At 36.5% G+C, this 22,405-nt stretch overlaps 1 protein-coding gene across 8 annotated transcripts in view; it reads right to left on the bottom strand.

Moving 5' to 3' along the window:
• CTBP2 (C-terminal binding protein 2) overlaps positions 1 to 22,405 on the bottom strand; it is a 2,784,951-nt gene that overhangs the window by 35,420 nt on the left and 2,727,126 nt on the right. For all 8 annotated transcript variants that reach the window (XM_044056194.1, XM_044056191.1, XM_044056196.1 and 5 more), the window contains one exon: positions 5,624 to 5,751. In XM_044056194.1, coding sequence (XP_043912129.1) covers positions 5,624 to 5,751 — 128 coding nt within the window. The remainder of the gene's footprint in view (positions 1 to 5,623; positions 5,752 to 22,405) is intronic.

The following is a 22,405-nucleotide window of genomic DNA, read 5'->3' as shown; positions in this document are numbered from 1 at the left end:
TGCATTGGCAACACAGCTGTCAGTGATTTTATCCCATGAATTCTTCACCCAAGTCACGACCTCTTGAAGACTAGGCTTCACACAGTTTCCACACTGATTTCTCTCCATTCTATTTTCAATGTAGTCATTGAGTTCCATGCACAAATGGTCCATGAATGGCTTGTTTATTGTTGTATCAAGAGTCTGGAGATAGGCAGTAATTCCTGCGGGAATCATTTTTTGATCTATTCTTCTCTGTGCAAGGAAGTTCTTCATGTCTTTAGCGCGGTGAGTGCTGGCTGAATCCCAGACTAGCAAACCTTTTTTGCCACCTCGGAAAATAAGTGGCAGCATTACATTGCCCCACTTCCTTATAACTGCTTGTGTGCACCAGGCTTTTTTGGTTTCAAGAATGTAAATGCCTGATACATGTTCAATCTCATCTTTCTTGCCCATACTAATGATTAGAGGTGGGGTTTTCTTTCCATCTAGATGAACTGCCAAAATAGAGGTAACACATGCACTTTCATAACCAGTGGAGGGAATGTAGATTGACGAGGCACCCCTCATATCAATTGTTGTTTGAGATCCTTGGCCCATAAACACTGCATTTTCATCCATAGCAATCATGTTGGCATGTTGGTACTTAGTAAAGTCAATGCCATCAACAAAGGACTTGAATGCAAGTGCACGTTTAATAACTTCAGTATCTTCCAGCTTGAACAGTGTTGTTGATCTTCTTAGATACAGTTCATATCACTGAAGGAAGCCATCCATCCAATCTTGTGATGCTTTGAATTCTTCTGGGGATATTTCTAACTGTGGTGCCACTGCAAGGGCAAATGCTTGAATATCAGACCTGTGCACAATGAAAGCCTTTGCTCTCCTGTTAGCAATCCATTCACAGATAATGTCTTCCAGCTCAGGAAATAATGGTTGCCGACCTGATCCACACTTGCACTTCTTAGCATTTCCCTCGTCCACCTGTTGACTGAGGTTATCGTACTCTGCTTGCCATTTTCAGATCATTTGGAGATCCAACTTCTTCTCTTTGCAGAAAGCCATCAGATTCTTTCCCCAGGAGTCCTCCACCCTCCACGATTCCTATCTTGTACTCGACGGAATAGCTCTTTCTTTTGGAACTCATCTTGTCTGGGGGGGGGGGGTTACTTGAAGACGTATGAAACAGGAGTGGCAACAAAAATGGTGACAGTTAAGAAGACGCAACCATACCCGTTCATTATCAAGTGCACACGTTTTATGTGCATTGTCTGTACTTTGATCAATCAAAGTACACTTGCCACTGTTTATGGGCTAAGGATCTTAAACATCAAGTGTGAGTGAGGATAAGGTTTACAGTAAGAATTGTGGAGGACTCCCAGGCAAAGAATCTTATGACTTTCTGTAAAGAGAAGAAGTTGGGTGTCCGAATGGTCCGAAAATGGTGAGCAGAGTACGATAACCTCAGTCAACAGGTGTCAGTAATATTATTATTTTAGAATTCAACATGTTCGTCATGTGTTGTTGATGATCTTAACTGGAGCTTATTTTTGGGGTAGGGCTTATATCATGACCTCCCTGGAAACCCATGCTAGGCCTTAATCTCTGGTTAGATCTTATTTACGGAGAAATATGGTGTGTGTGTGTGTGTGTATATATATATATATATATATATATATATATATATACACACACACACACACACACACACACACACACTATATATATATATATATATATATATATATATACATAATTACTTTGGTCAACAAATCAAAAATGCTGATGTCAAGAATGTCGACCACAAAAGGTTGGCAATGGAAATGTTAATAAGCAACTATGCATGTGCGAGCAAATCCTCACAGCATGGAATCAAAAAATAATAACAACACCCTTTTTTGCAGGGGGCACCCCTACTAATTATACATGCTAACTCTGAGATCGCACAATCCCAGCAGAAAGGGAATATCCACCTACCTGGGGATAGTTGATCTAGCACATCTGTCGAAGATCTGCACATCAACCAACAGATGGTGACCACCTAGTGTTTTGACCAAATGCCTGAGTCCTATATATACATACATATATATATATATATATATATATATATATATATATACACACACACACACACACACACACACGGTTACAGTTAAAAATGTCAAAAGGACATTTGGTCGAAAATTATTTTTTCAATGATGAAAAACACAGAATGCTCAAAATGTTGAAAGCACATTTGACTGAATGCTCAGAATATTGAAAGCTCATTTTTATAGTGTTTATTGGTAGTATTATGAAACTGAATGTCTGAAAAGGTTACAGTGGGTGGTGTATGTCTGAATGTTCACAGATTTTAGGGTTATGCTATGTATTAGGAAAAGAGATAGTTTTACTGTTTTGCATATTTGGTGTTGTTAGTTCTATGTCCTTTTGTCTTGTGTAGTGGTACTGTTGGGGAGAGGGTTTTAGTAACGTAATGTGTAAGGTGTTAGGAGCAGTGTTAGGATTAGCACATGAGTAGGGTGGTGCTGGGACAGCATGAGAAGTTGGACTAGACTTCTCAATGGTCTCCTGGACTGCAAGCCTAGTAGCTGCTTATGAACTAAGGTTTTTCCTACTTCCTCTTCTTACATAAAGGTATTACACTTGTCATAGATGAATCCCCAAATACTTCTTAACTGCCCAGCAACCTATTAAAGATCTCAAGGCAAGGGTTCTGTTAATGTATAGACCAGGTTCTAAGGTATCCTGAGGGTTATATTACCTGTCTCTTGGGCACTACCATCTCAAAAAAATATTTAACTAGTACTCCTGCTTGGGTTTTATCACACTCAGTCTTGCTCTCAGTCCCCTTTTTAATAAAACTTGCTCAGTTCTCCTCCCCTTCAGCAATACAGCTAAGGAGATACAAAATCATGTGTTCTCAAAGGCAAACTGGAAAGATTTATTTAAGATTAAGATGCAGTAGGTCTTGTGTATCAGTTCTACAATACACAAGTGACTGCTACTGACAGCAAAATATAAACAAAGGAAAAAGTAAAGCAAACAGGAAAAGGACATTATCAAAACTTCAAGACAAATCTGACGAATAATAATCTTAACAAACTAAAGGAGACACAATTAAAAACTAAAAGCTCTAATTAAAAGATGAAAGTGGTTATATGACAAAGATATTATCATTAAGATTAAAAAGAATTACAGGTCCTTTAATAACTAAGTTAATATACTCAAAATTTTTGTTTTAAAACAGTTCACTTCATGCTTTAAGAAGGAAATGGTTAAGTAAATTAGAGAATGTCAACTCAACACAAATGTTATTGCAGTGTTCTATCACAAAGTACTTTGTAAAACAGGTGAACTTCAAACAAGAACAGGAAATATTAAAAAAAAAATTAGGAAAAACTGTTAAAATACACATTAAAGAAAATAAAGTTACTATTTTAATTTAAAGTTTAAATAAGTAAGTGAAACAAAGACTATTAAGATACTAATTTAAATAATACAAAAGTACTACGAGAATAATAGTAATGAAATAAAATATAAATTCATTAAAAAAGTAAATAAAATAAACAAAGATTCAGTATTAAAAAATTCTTACAGAATGCAGCACATTTTACAATAAATACTTTGCTTTCACTATAAAACTCTAAATGGCGAATAAATCAAAAAGAATTAAAATAAACCGGAGAGCAGAAAAAGTTTATATGCAACCAGAAGATGACCTTTTCAAACTTCATATTACTCTAAGATATCCCAGTTTGTAATTCCATTTCCCCCAAGGACTGTATACTATTTGGAAAGCTCTCTCCTTTTACAATAAATTCCAAGCCTTTTCTCCATGAATTCCACAACAGACACAGGCCTTTTGAAAAACACATCATAATAACTTCATCCCTGACTGGTTGTTTAAATGTGAATCACCAATAAATACGAACCACAAAAACCAGGAAATGAACACAGAAAGGATCCAAATAGGAGCGAAACCAACGCCAAAAGAACCAAACCTTGCTGAAATACAGGACACATTTATTACAGTAAAGCGCTTTTCGTCTGTGTAGTACACAGACTTCTTCAGACAAAGTTACATGAAGACTAGATAATATTTTGGAGGAATTCTAGTCAATGTTAAAAATGCATATGGCAGGACAGTGGTGATAAGGGTAACACTGACTCCACACTGCAAGAGGTTCTCTGACTCAATTCTCAGCAGGGGTGTCTCCTGTGTGGTGTCTGTATGACCTCCCTGCATTCATGTTTATTTTCTCAGGATACTTTGGCTTTTTACCATCTCTCAAATCATCCCATAACTGTGTAAAAGGATATAAATTTGGTTATTGGATAATTGATTATGGGATGGATGGAAAGAAATGCATAATAGAACCACAACTATTATTGTTCAGATAATCTGTCCAAAACAAAAAACATTTATGATACCTAAAACAGACAACAATAGTCTCTATCCACAAGTGTAGAACTAAAATGGAGACTACAAATTTCAAATAAATATGAACTATACTCATTGAACAGTTTTAGAAAGAATAATGTTCCCCTTAATAAAAAGGAAGTTGGTGATTTAGTGTTAATGGATGAAGAATATGCTTATCAAAGAAAGGGCTTGCTTTCTAGACTTCAAAGCTATTTTTGAACATGTTTGTGTTTGCGTAGATGAAAGGTACCCAATTCAGACTGTATAAGACATAGTAAAAATATATAAAACTGACAGTATAGACAGCATATGAAATAGTTTTATATATCTCATATGCTGACAGTATAGACAGTCTAGTAGAACAAAAAATTAACAGAAGAACAATAAAGTGGGTACATAACTAGATATATGCCAGAAAAATGTTAAAAGTAGTGGGTAAAAAACCCTTGATAACACAATTGGTATGCTAGACTCGTTTTGTTTAATATTCTTGTTGTGAAGAAAAAAGGATCATATACAGGTAAAGAAACACAGAGATGGCAGCAAAATATGATGTGTACTTGCAACACAAATTAATTTACATGCATTCCAGGAATACTTAACTAATAGGTGGTGCTAGAATTAAATAATGAATTTTATCATAGATACTTCTGTCTTATCTTCAGTGCGTTGTAACATACAGTTCTCGCTGGATCTCTGAAGTACAACACTCCTAGGGCTACCATGAGACCTGACAATCTTCTTTAAAAAGGTATTAAAACAAGAAAAAGGACTGATCTATAACTAACTTTTGCCCAAGAATTTTGAACAAACCGACACAACACAATTAAAAAATCAAATAAATTAATTTAAAATACACTAGACAATTGCATGGAAGGTAGGAAATATAAGCGTGGTAACTAAACATCGTAAGCTAAACTTAAGAAAAAAAATGGTTGCAACAGACACAAGCACTTGCCACATAGAGGCCGTGGTGCTATATATTCCAGAAGTATTTCTCATCAGCAGGTAAAACACAAATCCACTGTTCACTTTTTAAATCTGCTATGAATACACTTTGTTCATATTTCACAGTGTTTTCTATATCCTAAGTAGTGTCACTGATGCACTACTTTAACAACATGAAAACAATGTGCAAGTTACGTCCTGCAGTCATATGGCACCACTTATGAAAAGTGCCAAGCAGCACCAGTAAGATGCCTTTAAGAAAGACATTACCTGTAACTGCTCTTCGAATCTCAGTAGCAGCAGCTTCCCGCATCTCCAGTGATGCCTGCTCACTGTACCAGGCAGTGTGTGGTGTGCAGATCAGGTTAGGAGCATCTTTCAAAGGACCCTGGGTAAAGCTAAAATTGAGAGAGACAGACATATGAAACAAGAACATGTGTTATTTCATTTGTACAAAAATGTAATTTGTATAAGACTACTAGTAATTGCAAAAGAAAGATCTGACTGTTAAACAGGGCAACATATATTGTCCCATTTACTTACAAAAGTACCTTTTATTAGGACTTCTTACAATTTGATTTCAGAAATGCTGTTTTAAACAATCTTCAGAAGCAAATTAAATTCTCACAGCCAGATGACTATAATACACTATTTCGACAGTCTTCAAGTGTTTATAGAAGTTTATGTATATAGCTACAAAGCAGTAAAATAATTCAAAAACACTGAGGCTGTGCTGCAAGCAGCCCCCAGGAGTACTGATTGCAACATCAGAAGCTTGTGATACAGCCTAGGTTCAGTCATGCAGACCACATAGAAATTAAATGTTTCCTATTACACTACCAGCAAACATCTGGGCTGCAGGGCATGCAAGTCACTGGGATGGACGAATGGCTGAGTGTACCGCATATATCATGAGAAAGGGTCAGGATGGCACAATGGAAATTGAAGATGGGAAGAGCACCTTACCTGGCAAGATGACATCACTCTGATTCCTATTTTTTTCTGACCTGGTATGTCTGCAGCATTATAAATGCCAAATACTACTTGTTGTCTAGGGCTAATATTTTTGAGGAACCATCATCTTCCCAGATGGAAACATTAGCCACTCCACCATCCACATTAGATCTCTTTCTCCAGAATGCAATGACACCAGTAACTTACATGAACCACTTTTATATATATCCCTATAACATACTATTTATGACCTAAGTTTCTGACCATCATCTCTCATCTACCTGCCACCAAAGTAATAAAGGACTAGTGCTCACCTTCCTTCCTCTCAGAAAAGGAAAACAAATTCTCAGTTGCTCAATATATGCATGCATGTTTATTTCTTAACTAGGTCAGTTAACTTGTCTGGGGACCCTTTTTAGCCATGACCTGGGCCAGAAGCATAAATAACCAGTGAAACAGAGTATTCTTTTTTGGCTCCTTGTGTGTGTCTTTCAGCTAACCATCATCTATGCTTTATGGCTGCTCCTTTAGCTCCTTTTACTTCAATGCCTCTGGTGCTGTCCCTGGGACTGTACCAGTGGGAAGTCAGGAAGAGGAAAGGGGAGGAGAAGCAGCCTGCATCATCACATACATTGTTCTGAGTGCCAGAGATTACAGCTGAAACAGAACAACTGCCATTACATGGACAATTCTTAGTTACCACAAAATGTAGACAGTCTGTCTATATAACATATACAGTCTAATATATATATATATATATATATATATATATATATATATATATATATATATAAAGCACAGAATATGGGTGGAACTAAAATGAAGCCTGTAAATTTCAAATAAATATGAACTGCATTCATTGTGCAGCTTTACAAAGTATAATGTTCTGCTTAATAAAAATGAAGTTGCTTATCAAAGGAAGGTCTTGCTGCTTAACACAGATGCAAATTTTCAACAAATTTCTGTTTGCATACATCAAGGGTACCAAATTCAAACTGTGTAAGACTTCGCAAAGATATATAAAACCATGTTATACTCTCTCATATTACAAAGTGTAGTAGAACTTAGATCTAATAGAATACCAATAGATAATTTACAATTTAAAGAGAAAAGTCAAAGAATTTATGAAATGAACTTAGGAATGGTTTGCCAGGGTATTAACATTACTAGAGAACAGTGGACTGTTTACCTGTGCAACCTAACTTACAAATGTGAAAACAAATAGAGAAGCTCAAGAGGCAACCTGTTGAAATGTTGGCACTCGAAACACTGACGGCCGACAAGCCTAACAAAAAAGCCAGAAACTACAAGAGAAGAGTGAATCCTGAAGATCATTCTGCTCTCTTTAACTTCTTTTTTGTAGAGGGAGCAAGCCTGCCAAACTTAGATATACCAACTCTAAGACTACCATACCTTGGACTTAGTATATGTAAGTCCTTTTTTAGCCATTCAGTCCCTGTGTTTTGGGATGCCCTGCAGTTCCTGACATTTCAAATGGTTAACAACTCAGGATAGCAGTAGGTGGAAATAAAAATCTGATGGCCGATATTAGTAGAATTAATATTACAGGCAGTATCTGAGTGTGATAGCATAGATGGATAGTATGCAGATGTGTGTGAGGAATCATTTTTAGATTCAGTTCCCAAAACATTCATAATTGGTTGAATCTAATGAGGTGATTTAACAGGGAGGATTTAAAAGCAGGATAGAAGCGATTGATACAATATTTGAAGGGATAAGATCCCACTCAACTAGCATGGGTTTGGGAAGGTTCTTGTGAAACCTGGGGATAAAAGGAACATGGTTGATAAAGAGTTTGACCACCAGATGACTGGGATCTAACAGAATGCAATAAAGTTATAGAATCTGAAGTATGACAGCAAGAATAGGGTAGAACTTATAATTATTATTGTGATTTTTAGAAACACATTTGCAAAGGAACATATTTACATAAATATATATACCTCAGTATTCCTTCAGAAGTGACAGTTAAGTAAAAACAAATGTTACATCTTCCTCTGACTTTACACTTAAGAATAAGAAAGTACAGATGCGTAAAATCTTACCACAACAGCAGATGACCTTCTTTTCACTATTGTATTCATCACCTGTGGGATCTCCTGTCAAGGATTGCCCAACATTCAGCCAGTATACCAAAGCCTTTATTAACTAGGAGGTTTGTACATCTGACATATGCTCCCTGCACAAGTGTAGCGCATACAGGCGATGATGCAGATACGTTCCCAACCCAGAACTGAAATACTCTAGAAGGACCAGGACCCATCCTGGAAAGGAGAACATGTATACCCAGAAAAAGGAAGGAAGACAAGGAGAAGACCATTTTGGCCATAAAGAAAATACCACCCATGGAACAAGAAGATGAAAAGGAAAAAAGGGATAGAAGGGAGGGAGGGACTGCAACAGTGAAAAAGGAGGACATCTATTGTTATGGTAAGATTTTACACAACTGTACTATGTCCTTCCATATCACTGTTCCAGTATTCATCACCTCTGGGACAGTCCAAAAGGTACAGAGAAAGCAGGGAGGAAGAAGGCAAGGAGGAGCAGTCCACAAACCCATGAAGGACAGAACTGGCAAATCCTGCCATGGCTCTGGAAGTGACATCCAATGTGTAATGTTTAGTGAATGTTTGAACAGAAAACCAAGTAGAAGTTTCAAGGATGGAGCTGGTGTACAAACCCTTGAAGAAAGCCACTAAAGAAACCACTGCCATAGTAGAAAGAGCCCAAACAGAGCAGACAACGGTTTGCCATGAAAAGTATAACAAAAAGAAATGGTCTTGTCTTGGAAATCCAACAGGAGATAGCATGCTTAGAAACTGCCAAACCCAATGTCCTGCTATGAAAAGAAACAAAATGTTGATCATATTTATGAAAGACCTTAGTTATGTCTAAATAATATCTGAGCTGTAAGTCCAAGGTATGAAGAACCTTTTCACTAGCAGACTGTGGAGAACAGAATAAGGTATAAAAGAAAGATTCATACAGAGAAACACTCTGTCTCTTTGAAAAAAAAAACAAAAAAGAAGGGACTGCCATCAAGGCCTGGAGTTCATATACTCTCCTGGCAGAGGTTAAAGCAACCAATAATACAGTCTTTCAGGTGCAATATTGCAAAGAAGCAGCAGGCTTAAAGGAGACTGAGTCAGTTTTTCAAGGACAAAATTAATATCACAAGAAGGATGAATAGGCTTTCATGGGGGTTTGGTATGAAGGACACCTTTTACAAATAGAAAGGCACTAAAGCAACATAGCAAGTAAAATCACTGAACCTTTACTGTCCAAATGTAAAATATAAACATGACATCACTGACTAAGCGCTTTCACCCTCCTGGGAATCTTCAGAGTCAGTAAGCTTCATTAAAAACAAGCTTTAAATACTCCTGTCAATTGGTACATAGTTAAACAGAACTAATAAAACAAGCAGATAATTAATTAGTTAACCCCTTGGGTGATTGTTAATCAAGTCTTTGTCTTTTGAAAAATCAATATTTTATTTTTAATGTTACAAATTTTGGGCTGATAATTAAATAAAAACAGAAACATATAACTTATCATAAGTGTATGTGAAATTTTGTCTATCAAATACAAGCTGCCTTATGTCTTAAAATGCAGGCTACAGACAGAGTGTCATTAATACCTGGAGCATTACTGGCATCCAATCTCAGCTGCCATAAGCATTCCCTAACCTCCAAAATAGTTTTATAGTCTACCCCAAACTCCTTTGTATAAAGCCTATATATGACAAAGAATAAAAACTTTTTGAAATTTGGATAATTATTCGTATGAGTATACAATGAATTAGTAGTTTTTTTTTATTTTTTATATCTCTATAGTGTTCTAAGATTCTTTGTCTTAGCTTTCTAGTGGTCATGCCTATATAGAACGCTGGGCAAGATAAACAAGTGGCAGCGTAAATAACCATACTTGTATTACAATTGCAGTGACCGGGACTCTTCAGGGTTCTCTTAAAATTACCTATACAGACGTAAGGGCCATCACTAATAAATTTACACGCTTTACAGTTGCCACATTTAGCCATTTTGGCAGGTCTCTGTCCAAAGGATGTAGGTGTTTTCTCTAACAATTCCTTCATGTTCAAACCCCTACTATTTATAAAAGTTATAGTTCTACCTAATATGTCATGCAAATCTACGGGGATAATATTTTCCCAAGCGTTATGGATAGCACTGTTAACTTCAAATGCTAAGAAATTGTGTTGTAATACCATTCCTGTTGGCACATTTTTTCTATCAAATTTGTATTTGTGGTTAATAACTTTATCACCCAACCAATTTGAGTCATGCAAGATGGGGACAAAATCGGTAGACCTTCTTCTAATTGCTTCATTTTGAAGCGTCGTGAGCATATCAAGCGGGTAACACCTTTGGACAAATAAATCTCTCAATATTCCTAGTTCAGTTATAAAAATATCGTCCTCACTGACAATGCAGGACAACCTGATCATCTGGCCCTTGACTACATTCCTCTTCACATAGGAAGGATGGCAGCTCTTGTAGTGTAAAAATGAATTACTATAGGTTTTCTTTCTATACAAACTGGATTCTATTTTACTATTTTTGATATATAATTGTAAATCCAAGTAGTCAATACTCTTGTTGTCAACCTTGTGTGTAAATTTTAAGAATGTAGTAGTGTTATTCAAATATGTTACAAATTCTTCCAATTCATCATGTGTACCCTTCCAAAAAAACAAAATGTTGTCCAAGAATCTTAGATATGTAGACATCTTGGTCTTAAATTCAGATGTCAACACAAAACGGTCTTCCCATTCTGCTAGAACAAGGTTGGCATATATGGGTGCACATTTAGCGCCCATAGCAACCCCAGTGGACTGTCTATAGTATTCATCTTCGAAACCAACATAGTTATTCTCCAAAACCATTTGTATCAAATCCACTAATAAGCCCTTCTTGTCCTGATGTCAATTGGTGTGTTTATCCAAACTCCTACCAAACCAATCTAGGCCAATATCATGAGGGATTACTCAAAATAAATTAACATCAACTGTTACTAATAAACATTCCTCCAGATGTTCATCAGACAAAATATTAAAGCAGTCCAAGCAGTGCCAAGAATCTTTTAATATATAAGGCAAACTGTCCAAGATCTCCTTAGTCATAATGTCTATGTACAAAGCTAATGGTTCAGTTTTGGAGCATTTAGCTGAAACTATTGGTCTAAAAGGTGGATTGGTTATGTTTTTATGGATTTTGGGTATGCCAAAAAGAATAGGCATGACCGGGTGTTCCACCTGTAAGTATTTGTGCTCCTCTGCATCTATAATTCCTTCACATACCATCTCATAGAGCTGCCAGTCTATTTTGGTGTATGCCTTCTGAACTTCAAATTTTGAAACTAACTCATATGTGTTGGAGTCACAAACAATACTCTGCATCTGCATTGAGTAATCAGTGTTGGTCATAATGACTACTCCTCCCCCTTTATCTGGTTTCATAACCCTGTATTCATTATTACCAGAAAGCTCCTTTAAGCAAAATACTTCTACAGATGTTAAGTTACTGTCATACACTACCTGTCTGTTGCCAATAAGACGCCTAATTTGTGTTATACATAAACGTTCCAAGGCCAAAACTGCAGGGTGGTATGGGGGTATAAATGTACTACTTCTTTTAATGGTAAACTTTTGCAACTCACTATCCACCCTTTGTTTGGTACTAAAAAATATTTTGAGATTCAATTTTCTTGTGTATAACTTTAAATTAATAAGTACTTTACTGATGTCATATTTAAAGTCAGGGACAAAAGAAAAACCTTTTTTCAATAAACTAAGGTAGCTATCCGTGATCTCTAAACTGGAAAAATTGTAAACGTGAAAATATTCATCCCGAAAGATGGTAGGGCCTTCCTCGGTATTATTCTCCAAAGATGAATTCGACATAATATCAGGAAAATATTGGCTTGTATCGAACAATGACTCAAAGTAAAAAGCTGGACTCTCAGTAGGTGGAAAAATAGATGAAGTATATGGATAAATACCATTCATCTGTGGTGCCAATTTTTGTTGTTGTTGAAATTCAAGTTCGAGTTGTTCCTCCTCTGTCCCACACCCCTTCAATTGTTTCCTGTATACTCCCCTTGTCTCTGGGGTACCCTCTGATCCCCCTGGTCTCGTGGATTGCCTCGGTTCCTCAGCCTGTCTGACCGTCTTAGTTGAGGTTGATTCTCTAAAAAAACCTCTTTATCCTCTTCTACCGCCAAGTGTATCTCTTCAACTGCCCCCTCTTCTTCGGTTAAAACTGTGTTTCTCCTTATATCCCTTTCATGATTAACATCCCTGTTAACATTAGGTAAAGGATAAGCTCATTTTTCTTTATATTCAGCAGTATCCCTTAATATCTTTTTCTGTTTCCTTTCCATACTAACGTTGACAAATTTTCCAAGTTCAATTGTGATTCTATCAAGTCTACTTTTATTGCTTTCAAAAAGTAGATCATTCATGATACTCTGCTTAAGGGCAAGTAATTCATTTTTTAAGACACTAAGCCTGTTGTTGTTCTCTCTAATAATGATTATCATTAAATCCAACCCGGTTCTATCAAAAAGTTCCAACATGTTGTTATATGCCTCGGTGTTTGCCTCTATCCCCATAGGTATTCTGTACACTCTCAGTCCTTTTGGTACTTGGTTAAGTTCTATAGAACGTTCTAGGAAAACATTATCCATCTGAAGTGATTTGTATTTCCTGACTAACTTCTCAAATTTAGATACCTGAGTGGTAAATGTCCCAGGACTTTCAGACCTAAAAGTATCACCTAGAACTGGAGGTACCAAAAAGTTTTCCATGTCAAACATAGATCCAGCTGGAATACTATTGATGCCAGCCCCTGCTCTAATGTTACTGTTGTCCAACCTAGGATTGTTACTCCTTTCCACTCTTGGTATGTCCATGTTAACTTGCCTTCCCACAGAAGTCCCTGGTGGTGTGTGCATAGTAAAAAGCTCCACTTGTGTATCTGTTAAACTATAATTTTTAGCATTATTCTCATTACTTTTGTTAGCCTGCAACAGTGTAATGATTTGTCTTGAGAGATCAAAGTATTGAACCATCAGTTGTTCCATTATGTCAAAAAATATATATATATATGATTTGTCAGGAAAAAAAACGTAAAAAATATATATGTAAACGTACAATCTTAAAATACAACCTATAATAACTTGAATAGCTGTTAGTTGTATTTGATGCCTAAAAATACAACAAAAAATGCAATAACTAAAAATAGACCTTTTCCAACCTAGTAATTGATTAATTTTTCTAATAAATAGTAAATCAACTGATAAAAATCAAAATAGTAATTCAATGGTATACCAAAATAATATACCAAAAAAAAAATAATAAATACAATACCAGTATCTCAATTATGAAGTTTCAAAAACTTGTGTATGTTAAAAAGTCTACAATTACTTGCCTTAAATAACAAATATGCTATCTAGTAATACAAATATAAAAAATAATAAAACAAAAACCTCTTATTAAAAAACACCACCCCTTCTAACACAAAAAAAGTGTTTTAGTTAATAAGAGAATACAAGTGTTGGTCAAATCTAGCCATTCCCAAATTTCAAATGAATCACACTGACTTTAAGCCCTCAGAAATAAACGTAAAAAAAAATCAATAAAGCTCGATGCTATTCAAACAATTTTGAAGTTCAATGAAGCAATTCACAGTATTAAACTTGCAATAAGCAGTGTTAAAAATCAGTCAAGAAAGGAAGTCCTCTTTGAAGCAAAAAATACAATTCTTCAAACCTTGTTAACGATAATGATAGTTGATATCAGTCCCTTGTTGTATAAATAGAGTTGTTGCTTCCAAAACACCCCCTACAGCTTCCTCGTAGTACAAAAGGAAGCTCATATTGCCAATAAAGCCATACTGTACTCCAAAAAACAATCCAGTAGATAAAGGAAAGATCTTCCTTAAATCACATAACCACCACAAGCGGTCCAGTCCTAGATCCAAAGTTTTATCATGTGTGGCCGTCGCTTCCCATGCATTAAAACAAAAAAAGTTAGAGCTTAGCAAATCTGCACGTAACTAAGGCGATAGCGCATTCCCAAAACAGTGGTACGTGCTCAACGTAAACGTTCCAAGCCAAAAAACAACTGTTCAAGGCGAAAGCTGTATAATCAAAATAGAAGCAGCATGCCAAAAACCACAACACATATGAAGTATCTAGGCTCCACCACACAAAAAAACAGTCTAGAGCCAAACAGGGACCGATACTGGCATAAAAGGCAGATCTTAATAGAACAAAACAGAAAGCTGTTGATCCTGCTGGTAGTTCCGGTGTTCAATGGGGTTCGAAACAATCCAAAACATCCAAAAAAGCTGTTGATACAACTTGGTAGCTGTTCAGCTCAAACCAAGAATTAACACAAACTAATCAGCCTGATAGTGTTACCGATGTGTATCCAAGCTCCACGGCCCATAAAAAGTCGTTGGTTAACCTTGGTAGCTGTTCGATCACACCAAGGACAAGACCGATTACAGCACCAAACATTTGTCATCCCGACCATAATATGAAAGATATATCTCGTAGTAAAAGTCTTTAAATGTGAATTGCCAACACTATTTAGATCAAAGAAAACCAAAATTATACAAAGGTATCAAGTGATAAACCCTGTATTTTGCCAAATGCCAAAACAAGTAACAAACAGCTCCAAGAAAGGCACTAAAGCAACATAGCAGGTAAAATCACTGTACCTTTATTGTCCAAATGTAAAATATAAACATGACATCACTGACTAAGTGCTTTCACCCTCCTGGGCATCTTCAGAGTCAGTAAGCTTCATTAAAAATAAGCTTTGAATACTCCTGTCAATTGGTACATAGTTAAACAGAACTAATAAAACAAGCAGATAATTAATTAGTTAACCCCTTGGGTGACTGTTAACCAAGTCTTTGTCTTTTGAAAAATCAATATTTTATTTTTAATGTTTCAAATTTTGTGCTGATAATTAAATAAAAACAGAAATATATAGCTATTATCATAAGTGTATGTGAAATCTTTTGTGTATCAAATACAAGCTGCCTTATGTCTTAAAACGCAGGCTAGAGACAGAGTGTCATTAATACCTGGAGCATTACTGGCATCCAATCTCAGCTGCCATAAGCATTCCCTAACCTCCAAAATAGTTTTATAGTCTACCCCAAACTCCTTTGTATAAAGCCTAACTATGACAAAGAATAAAAACTTTTTGAAATTTGGACAATTATTCATATGAGTATACAATGAATTAGTAGCTTTTTTATTTTTTATATCTCTATAGTGTTCTAAGATTCTTTGTCTTAGCTTTCTAGTGGTCATGCCTATATAGAACGCTGGGGCAAGATAAACAAGTGGCAGCGTAAATAACCATACTTGTATTACAATTGCAGTGACTGGGACTCTTCAGGGTTCTCTTAAAATTACCTATACAGACGTAAGGGCCATCATTAATAAATTTACATGCTTTACAGTTGCCACATTTAGCTATTTTGGCAGGTCTCTGTCCAAAGGATCTAGGTGTCTTCTCTAACAATTCCTTCATGTTCAAACCCCTATTATTTATAAAAGTTGGAGTTCTTCCTAATATAGTAAGATATTAAGGGATACTGCTGAACATAAAGAAAAAAGAGCTTATCCTTTACCTAATGTTAACAGGGATGTTAATCATGAAAGGGATATAAGGAGAAGGATATAAGGAGAAACACAATTTTAACCGAAGAAGAGGGGGTAGTTGAAGAGATACACTTGGCGGTAGAAGAGGATGAAGAGGTTTTTTTTAGAGAATCAACCTCAACTAAGACGGTCAGGCAGGCTGAGGAACCGAGGCAATCCACGAGACCAGGTGGATCAGAGGGTACCCCAGAGACAAGGGGAGTATACAGGGAACAATTGGAGGGGTGTGGGACAGAGGAGGAACAACTTGAACTTGAATTTCAACAGCAACAAAAATTGGCAACACAGATGAATGGTATTTATCCATATACTTCATCTATTTTTCCACCTACTGAGAGTCCAGCTTTTTACTTTGAGTCATTGTTCGATACAAGCCAATATTCTCCTGACATTACCTCGAATTCATCTTCGGAGAATAATACCAAGGAAGGCCCTACCATCTTTGGGGATGAATCTTTTCACGTTTACAATTTTTCCAGTTTAGAGATCACGGATAGCCACCTTAGTTTATTGAAAAAAGTTTTTTTCTTTTGTCCCTGACTTTAAATATGACATCAGTAAAGTACTTATTAATTTAAAGTTATACACAAGAAAATTGAATCTCAAAATATTTTTTAGTACCAAACAAAGGGTGGATAGTGAGTTGCAAAAGTTTACCATTAAAAAAACTAGTACATTTATACCCCCATACCACCCTGCAGTTTTGGCCTTTGAACGTTTATGTATAACACAAATTAGGCATCTTATTGGCAACAGACAGGTAGTGTACGACAGTAACCTAACATCTGCAGAAGTATTTTGCTTAAAGGAGCTTTCTGGTAATAACAAATACAGGGTTATGAAACCAGATAAAGGGGGAGGAGTAGTCATTATGACCAACACTGATTACTCAGTGCAGATGCAGAGTATTGTTTGTGACTCCAACACATATGAGTTAGTTTCAAAATTTGAAGTTCAGAAGGCATACACCAAAATAGACTGGCAGCTCTATGAGATGGTATGTGAAGGAATTATAGATGCAGAGGAGCACAAATACTTACAGGTGGAACACCCGGTCATGCCCATTCTTTTTGGCATACCCAAAATCCATAAAAACATAACCAATCCACCTTTTAGACCAATAGTTGCAGCTAAATGCTCCAAAACTGAACCATTAGCTTCGTACATAGACATTATGACTAAGGAGATCTTGGACAGGTTGCTTTATAAATTAAAAGATTCTTGGCACTGCTTGGACTGCCTTAATATTTTGTCTGATGAACATCTGGTGGAATGTTGAATGTAACAGTTGATGTTATTAATTTATTTTCAGTAATCCCTCATGATATTGGCCTAGATTGGTTTGGTAGGAGTTTGGATAAACACACCAATTTACATCAAGACAAGAAGGGCTTATTAGTGGATTTGATGCAAATGGTTTTGGAGAATAACTATGTTGGTTTTGAAGATGAATACTATAGACAGTCCACTGGGGTTGCTATGGGTGCTAAATGTGCACCCATATATGCCAACCTTGTTCTAGCAGAATGGGAAGACCATTTTGTGTTGACATCTGAATTTAAGACCAAGATGTCTACATATCTAACATTCTTGGATGACATTTTGTTTTTTTGGAAGGGTACACGTGATGAATTGGAAGAATTTGTAACATATTTGAATAACACTACTACATTCTTAAAATTTACACACAAGGTTGACAACAAGAGTATTGACTACCTGGATTTACAATTATATATCAAAAATAGTAAAATAGAATCCAGTTTGTATAGAAAGAAAACCTATAATAATTCATTTTTACACTACAAGAGCTGCCAAATTTCCTATGTTAAGAGGAATGTAGTCAAGGGCCAGATGATCAGGTTGTCCCGCATTGTCAGTGAGGACGATATTTTTATAACTGAACTAGCAACATTGAGTGATTTATTTGTCCAAAGGTGTTACCCGCTTGATATGCTCACAACGCTTCAAAATGAAGTAATTAGAAGAAGGTCTACCGATTTTGTTCCCATCTTGCATGACTCAAATAGTTTGGGTGATAAAGTTATTAACCACAAATACAAATTTGATAGAAAAAATGTGCCAACAGGAATGGTATTACAACACAATTTCTTAGCATTTGAAGTTAAGAGTGCTATCCATAACGCTTGGGAAAATATTATCCCCATAGATTTGCATGACATATTAGGTAGAACTCCAACTTTTATAAATAGTAGGGGTTTGAACATGAAGGAATTGTTAGAGAAGACACCTAGCTCCTTTGGACAGAGACCTGCCAAAATGGCTAAATGTGGCAACTGTAAAGTGTGTAAATGTATTAATGATGGCCCTTACGTCTGTATAGGTAATTTTAAGAGAACCCTAAAGAGTCCCGGTCACTGCAATTGTAATACAAGTATGGTTATTTATGCTGCCACTTGTTTATCTTACCCAGCGTTCTATATAGGCATGACCACTAGAAAGTAAAGACAAAGAATCTTAGAACACTATAGAGATATAAAAAATAAAAAAACTACTAATTCATTGTATACTCATACGAATAATTGTCCAAATTTCAAAAAGTTTTTATTCTTTGTCATAGATAGGCTTTATACAAAGGAGTTTGGGGGAGACTATAAAACTATTTTGGAGGTTAGGGAATGCTTATGGCAGCTGAGATTGGATGCCAGTAATGCTCCAGGTATTAATAACACTTTCTCTAGCCTGCATTTTAAGACATAAGGCAGCTTGTATTTGATACACAAAAAATTTCACATACACTTATGATAATAGTTATATATTCTGTTTTTATTTAATTATCAGCACAAAATTTGAAATATTAAAAATAAAATATTGATTTTTCAAAAGACAAAGACTTGGTTAACAATCACCCAAGGGGATAACTAATTAATTATCTGCTTGTTTTATTAGTTCTGTTTAACTATGTACCAAGTGACAGGAGTATTTAAAGCTTGTTTTTAATGAAGCTTACTGACTCTGAAGATGCCCAGTAGGGTGAAAGCGCTTAGTCAGTGATATCATGTTTACATTTTACATTTAGACAATAAAGGTTCAGTGATTTTACCTGCTATGTTGCTTTAGTGCCTTTCTGTTTACCAGATTATTATGTTTCTTGAACCTTTTACAAATAGCTTGACCTCAAATCTGAAGGCCAAATGAGGATTCAGTAGCAGACAGGCAGAAAGTGTTGACAAGGGGACCCCATTCAAAAGGGACCCTAGTGATGTTTAAGACACCAGACAGAAAATCTCTTCCACTTGGACACATATGATTTTTTGGTATTGGATTTCCTGCCATCCTGCAGGACCCTAAGCACATCCTCAGATAGATGGTGTTGGAAAGGAATCAAAACACTATCACCCAAAGCTGAAGAGTGGACAAGTGAGGATGAAAGAGAGATCATTTGTCCTGTGTGAAAAGGTTCACATGGTGAGGTAACTTGTGATGACTTCCCCTGCTCAGATGGAATAAGAGGGGGAACAAGTGCTTTCTGGGCCAAAAGTGAATCACCACAAGATTTTTGGAGAGTCCTTCTTGATCTTTTGAAGGACCTTGGGAAGAAGAGGAACAGGAAGAAAGACATAAAGGAACATTCCCTTCCAAGAAAAAGGCATGGCATCCAATTTCCAAGCCAAAGGACCTGGGACTATTGAATAGAACTGAGGGAATTGCCTGTTTATAGGGCAGGCAAAGAGATCCACTTGAAGAATACTCCACCAATGAACTATGTCTAGAAGTACATCTCTGAGAGGCATCCATTTGTGAGACTGTGTCCTGGACCTGCTGAGAGAATCTGCCAAAAGATTGCACTCTGAAGGTATGCAGACTACCTGTAGGGTCACCTGAAGATTGATGGCTAGTTCCCATGCTTGAAGGTCTAGTCTTCAAAGAAGGTAATACCTTGTTCCCTCTTGCTTGTTGATGCACCACATGACTGTAGTGTTGTCTGTATAAACCTTTAAGGGACCTGGCACCCAGAGTGATTAGAAAGCTGGAAGAGCCAAAATGAGAGCCCTCATTTCCTTGATGTTGATGTGATCTGCCCTCTGCTGAGAGGATCAAAGGCTCTGAACTTTCAGGGTGCCTGAAGTGGCTCCTTAACCAAGCTCTGAAGCATCCATGAATGTTCCTGGGATGGCTGAGGAGCTTGGAAAGGACCACCTGGATATCTTTTGAATTCCCCAGTGAAATTCCAGTTTGAGATAGTGGAGCAGATGAATTAGATATTCTAGCAGGTGGCAGTGTTGAAGTCACACAGATTTTAGATACCTCTAAAACTTCCTCATATGAAGTGTGACCCAGAGAAGCATGGGAATGGTAGAGGCCATGAATCCCAGAGCACTGAGAAACTCCCTGGCCGGAAGACAGGACAGAGGAAGCAGGGAAATAAAATAGGTTGTGAGGGACAAAACCTGGGAGGCAGGAAGAGAGGTTAGGATTAGAGCAACTTGGATCCTGTATCCTAGAAAAATGTGATCCTGAGAAAGAGTCAACATTGAATTCTGAAGGTTGACAGTAAACCCCAAGTTGTATCACAGAAGCTGGGTAAAGTGGACATCCCTCAAAAACTGGACTTGGGAGGGGCCGAAAGCAAGACGTAGTCCATATATGGAAATGTCTGTATGCCCTGAAGCTTGCAAAAAGTGACTACTGGAGCTAGGCATTTTGTGAACACCCCTGGGGCTGTTGAAAGCCCAAAGGGCAAAGCAGAGAACTGAAAATGAGAGGAAGAATCAAATAATGTACTGTAATCCTGGTTTCTGTTATGTTGTTAACTTCTTAGTCAAGTATTATGCACTTAATGTGAAAAGTAACTTTGTCAGTTAATTCATATTTGGGATTACCTACACCTTCAGAGTGTAATGTACTGACGAATCAGACATCCCACTAATTCAATTAAGTAAAAATCATAAAATGATCATGTCAAAGCACATCAGATATTCTCCAAATTAAAGCCTTGAAAAACCTAACTATAAGTGAAACAGTTTTTTCAGTTTGAGTTCTTTCATAAAACTAACATGACTTTTATTTAGGAGTTTTTGTATTACATCTCTTTTACTGAGTAGTTTGCAGATGTCAGTTTTGGTCTCCTTGCTAACCCCCTTCAGATTTGTTTTAGTAAGTTCCCTATCACCTGCTGGTGTCGCAACTAAAGATCCAGGTTTGGTATCTCCTTGTTTTGGTATTTCTACAAACTTAGAAGAGGTATATATACATTCGAAGGAGGTGTGCGATGGCAAAGTCCATCAAATAATATATGGTCTTGCAGTAGGGAAATGTGAATTTTAGTTGGGTACATCTTTTTGCTTGTTTGTTCAGACAGTTTCTTCTGGTGCAGAGTGGTGGAATTTATAAGTTTTAAAGTTCACAGGTCTGACTGGCAAACTTATGCTCTACTGGTCTTCATGAAGCTTGACTGCCATAAATCTAAGATGATCTTTCCTACTTGCCATAAAGAACAATTTTCCTGATCTAATTTTAGCTTCCCCAGCAGTTAACACGAGTTACTGACCTTCAAATAAAACTAAATCAGACATGACCTTTTATACAAGTAAAGGTCACTTATAAGTAACTGATAAGAAACAATATAATGATAGCTCCTCAACTTTTTCTGAAAAGTTCATGACTTCCAGCACTATGATTTTTTTGTAAGGAATTATAACTTTTCAGGTTCGTTCAGGTGGCTTCTTCAAAGGCTACAAAAATGCAGTACTGTATTCAGTACAGTCACATATGTGTAAACTCAACATTTCAGCTCTCAAATGTGGAACACTGTCTCACATAATGTCACACAAATGGGCAAAATGTGGAACACTTACTGACAAGTTACTGACAACTTCAAAGAAGAAGCCCAGAGCATGGTTAAAATGTACTACTTTTACCAATTAAAAATATGATTTGGTGTTATTTACCATGGATGTTAATTAAAGAAATTCTTAACAATGAATGTTTGACAGACCCTTTCTATGTGGAACACTGTACAACGTTCAAAATGAGGAATGTTCTTCATAATGAGGTATAGTTGAGAGGTATGCATCAGTGAGGTGTAAAGTGTTACAATGATCTCCTTAGTGACTAGACACGGTGTTTAGAATTAGACAGGCTACACAATACGCTTTTTTTGCCTTTGGTAGATACAGATTACTCAAAGTTTCAAGTGTCTTCCAGTGGTTACTACTGTCTCTAAATTGTTAGAGATGGTGTCATTTTTTATGATTTAACTAACTACATTTCTTTCATTTTGCCATCTCTCATGGTGCTACATTTACTGACATTAAATGTGAGGTCATACACTTCAGGTGTGTATTTCTGTTGACCATCTAGGAGAACTTCAGCATGTTTTCTGGTAGTAATTACATTATCCAGTTTTCTATC

The sequence above is a fragment of the Protopterus annectens genome, chromosome 14.part0, assembly GCF_019279795.1.
Source record: "Protopterus annectens isolate FY-2018-M chromosome 14.part0, PAN1.0, whole genome shotgun sequence".
Taxonomy (NCBI): Eukaryota; Metazoa; Chordata; order Ceratodontiformes; family Protopteridae; genus Protopterus; species Protopterus annectens.
This window is presented reverse-complemented; position numbering and strand designations above follow the sequence as displayed.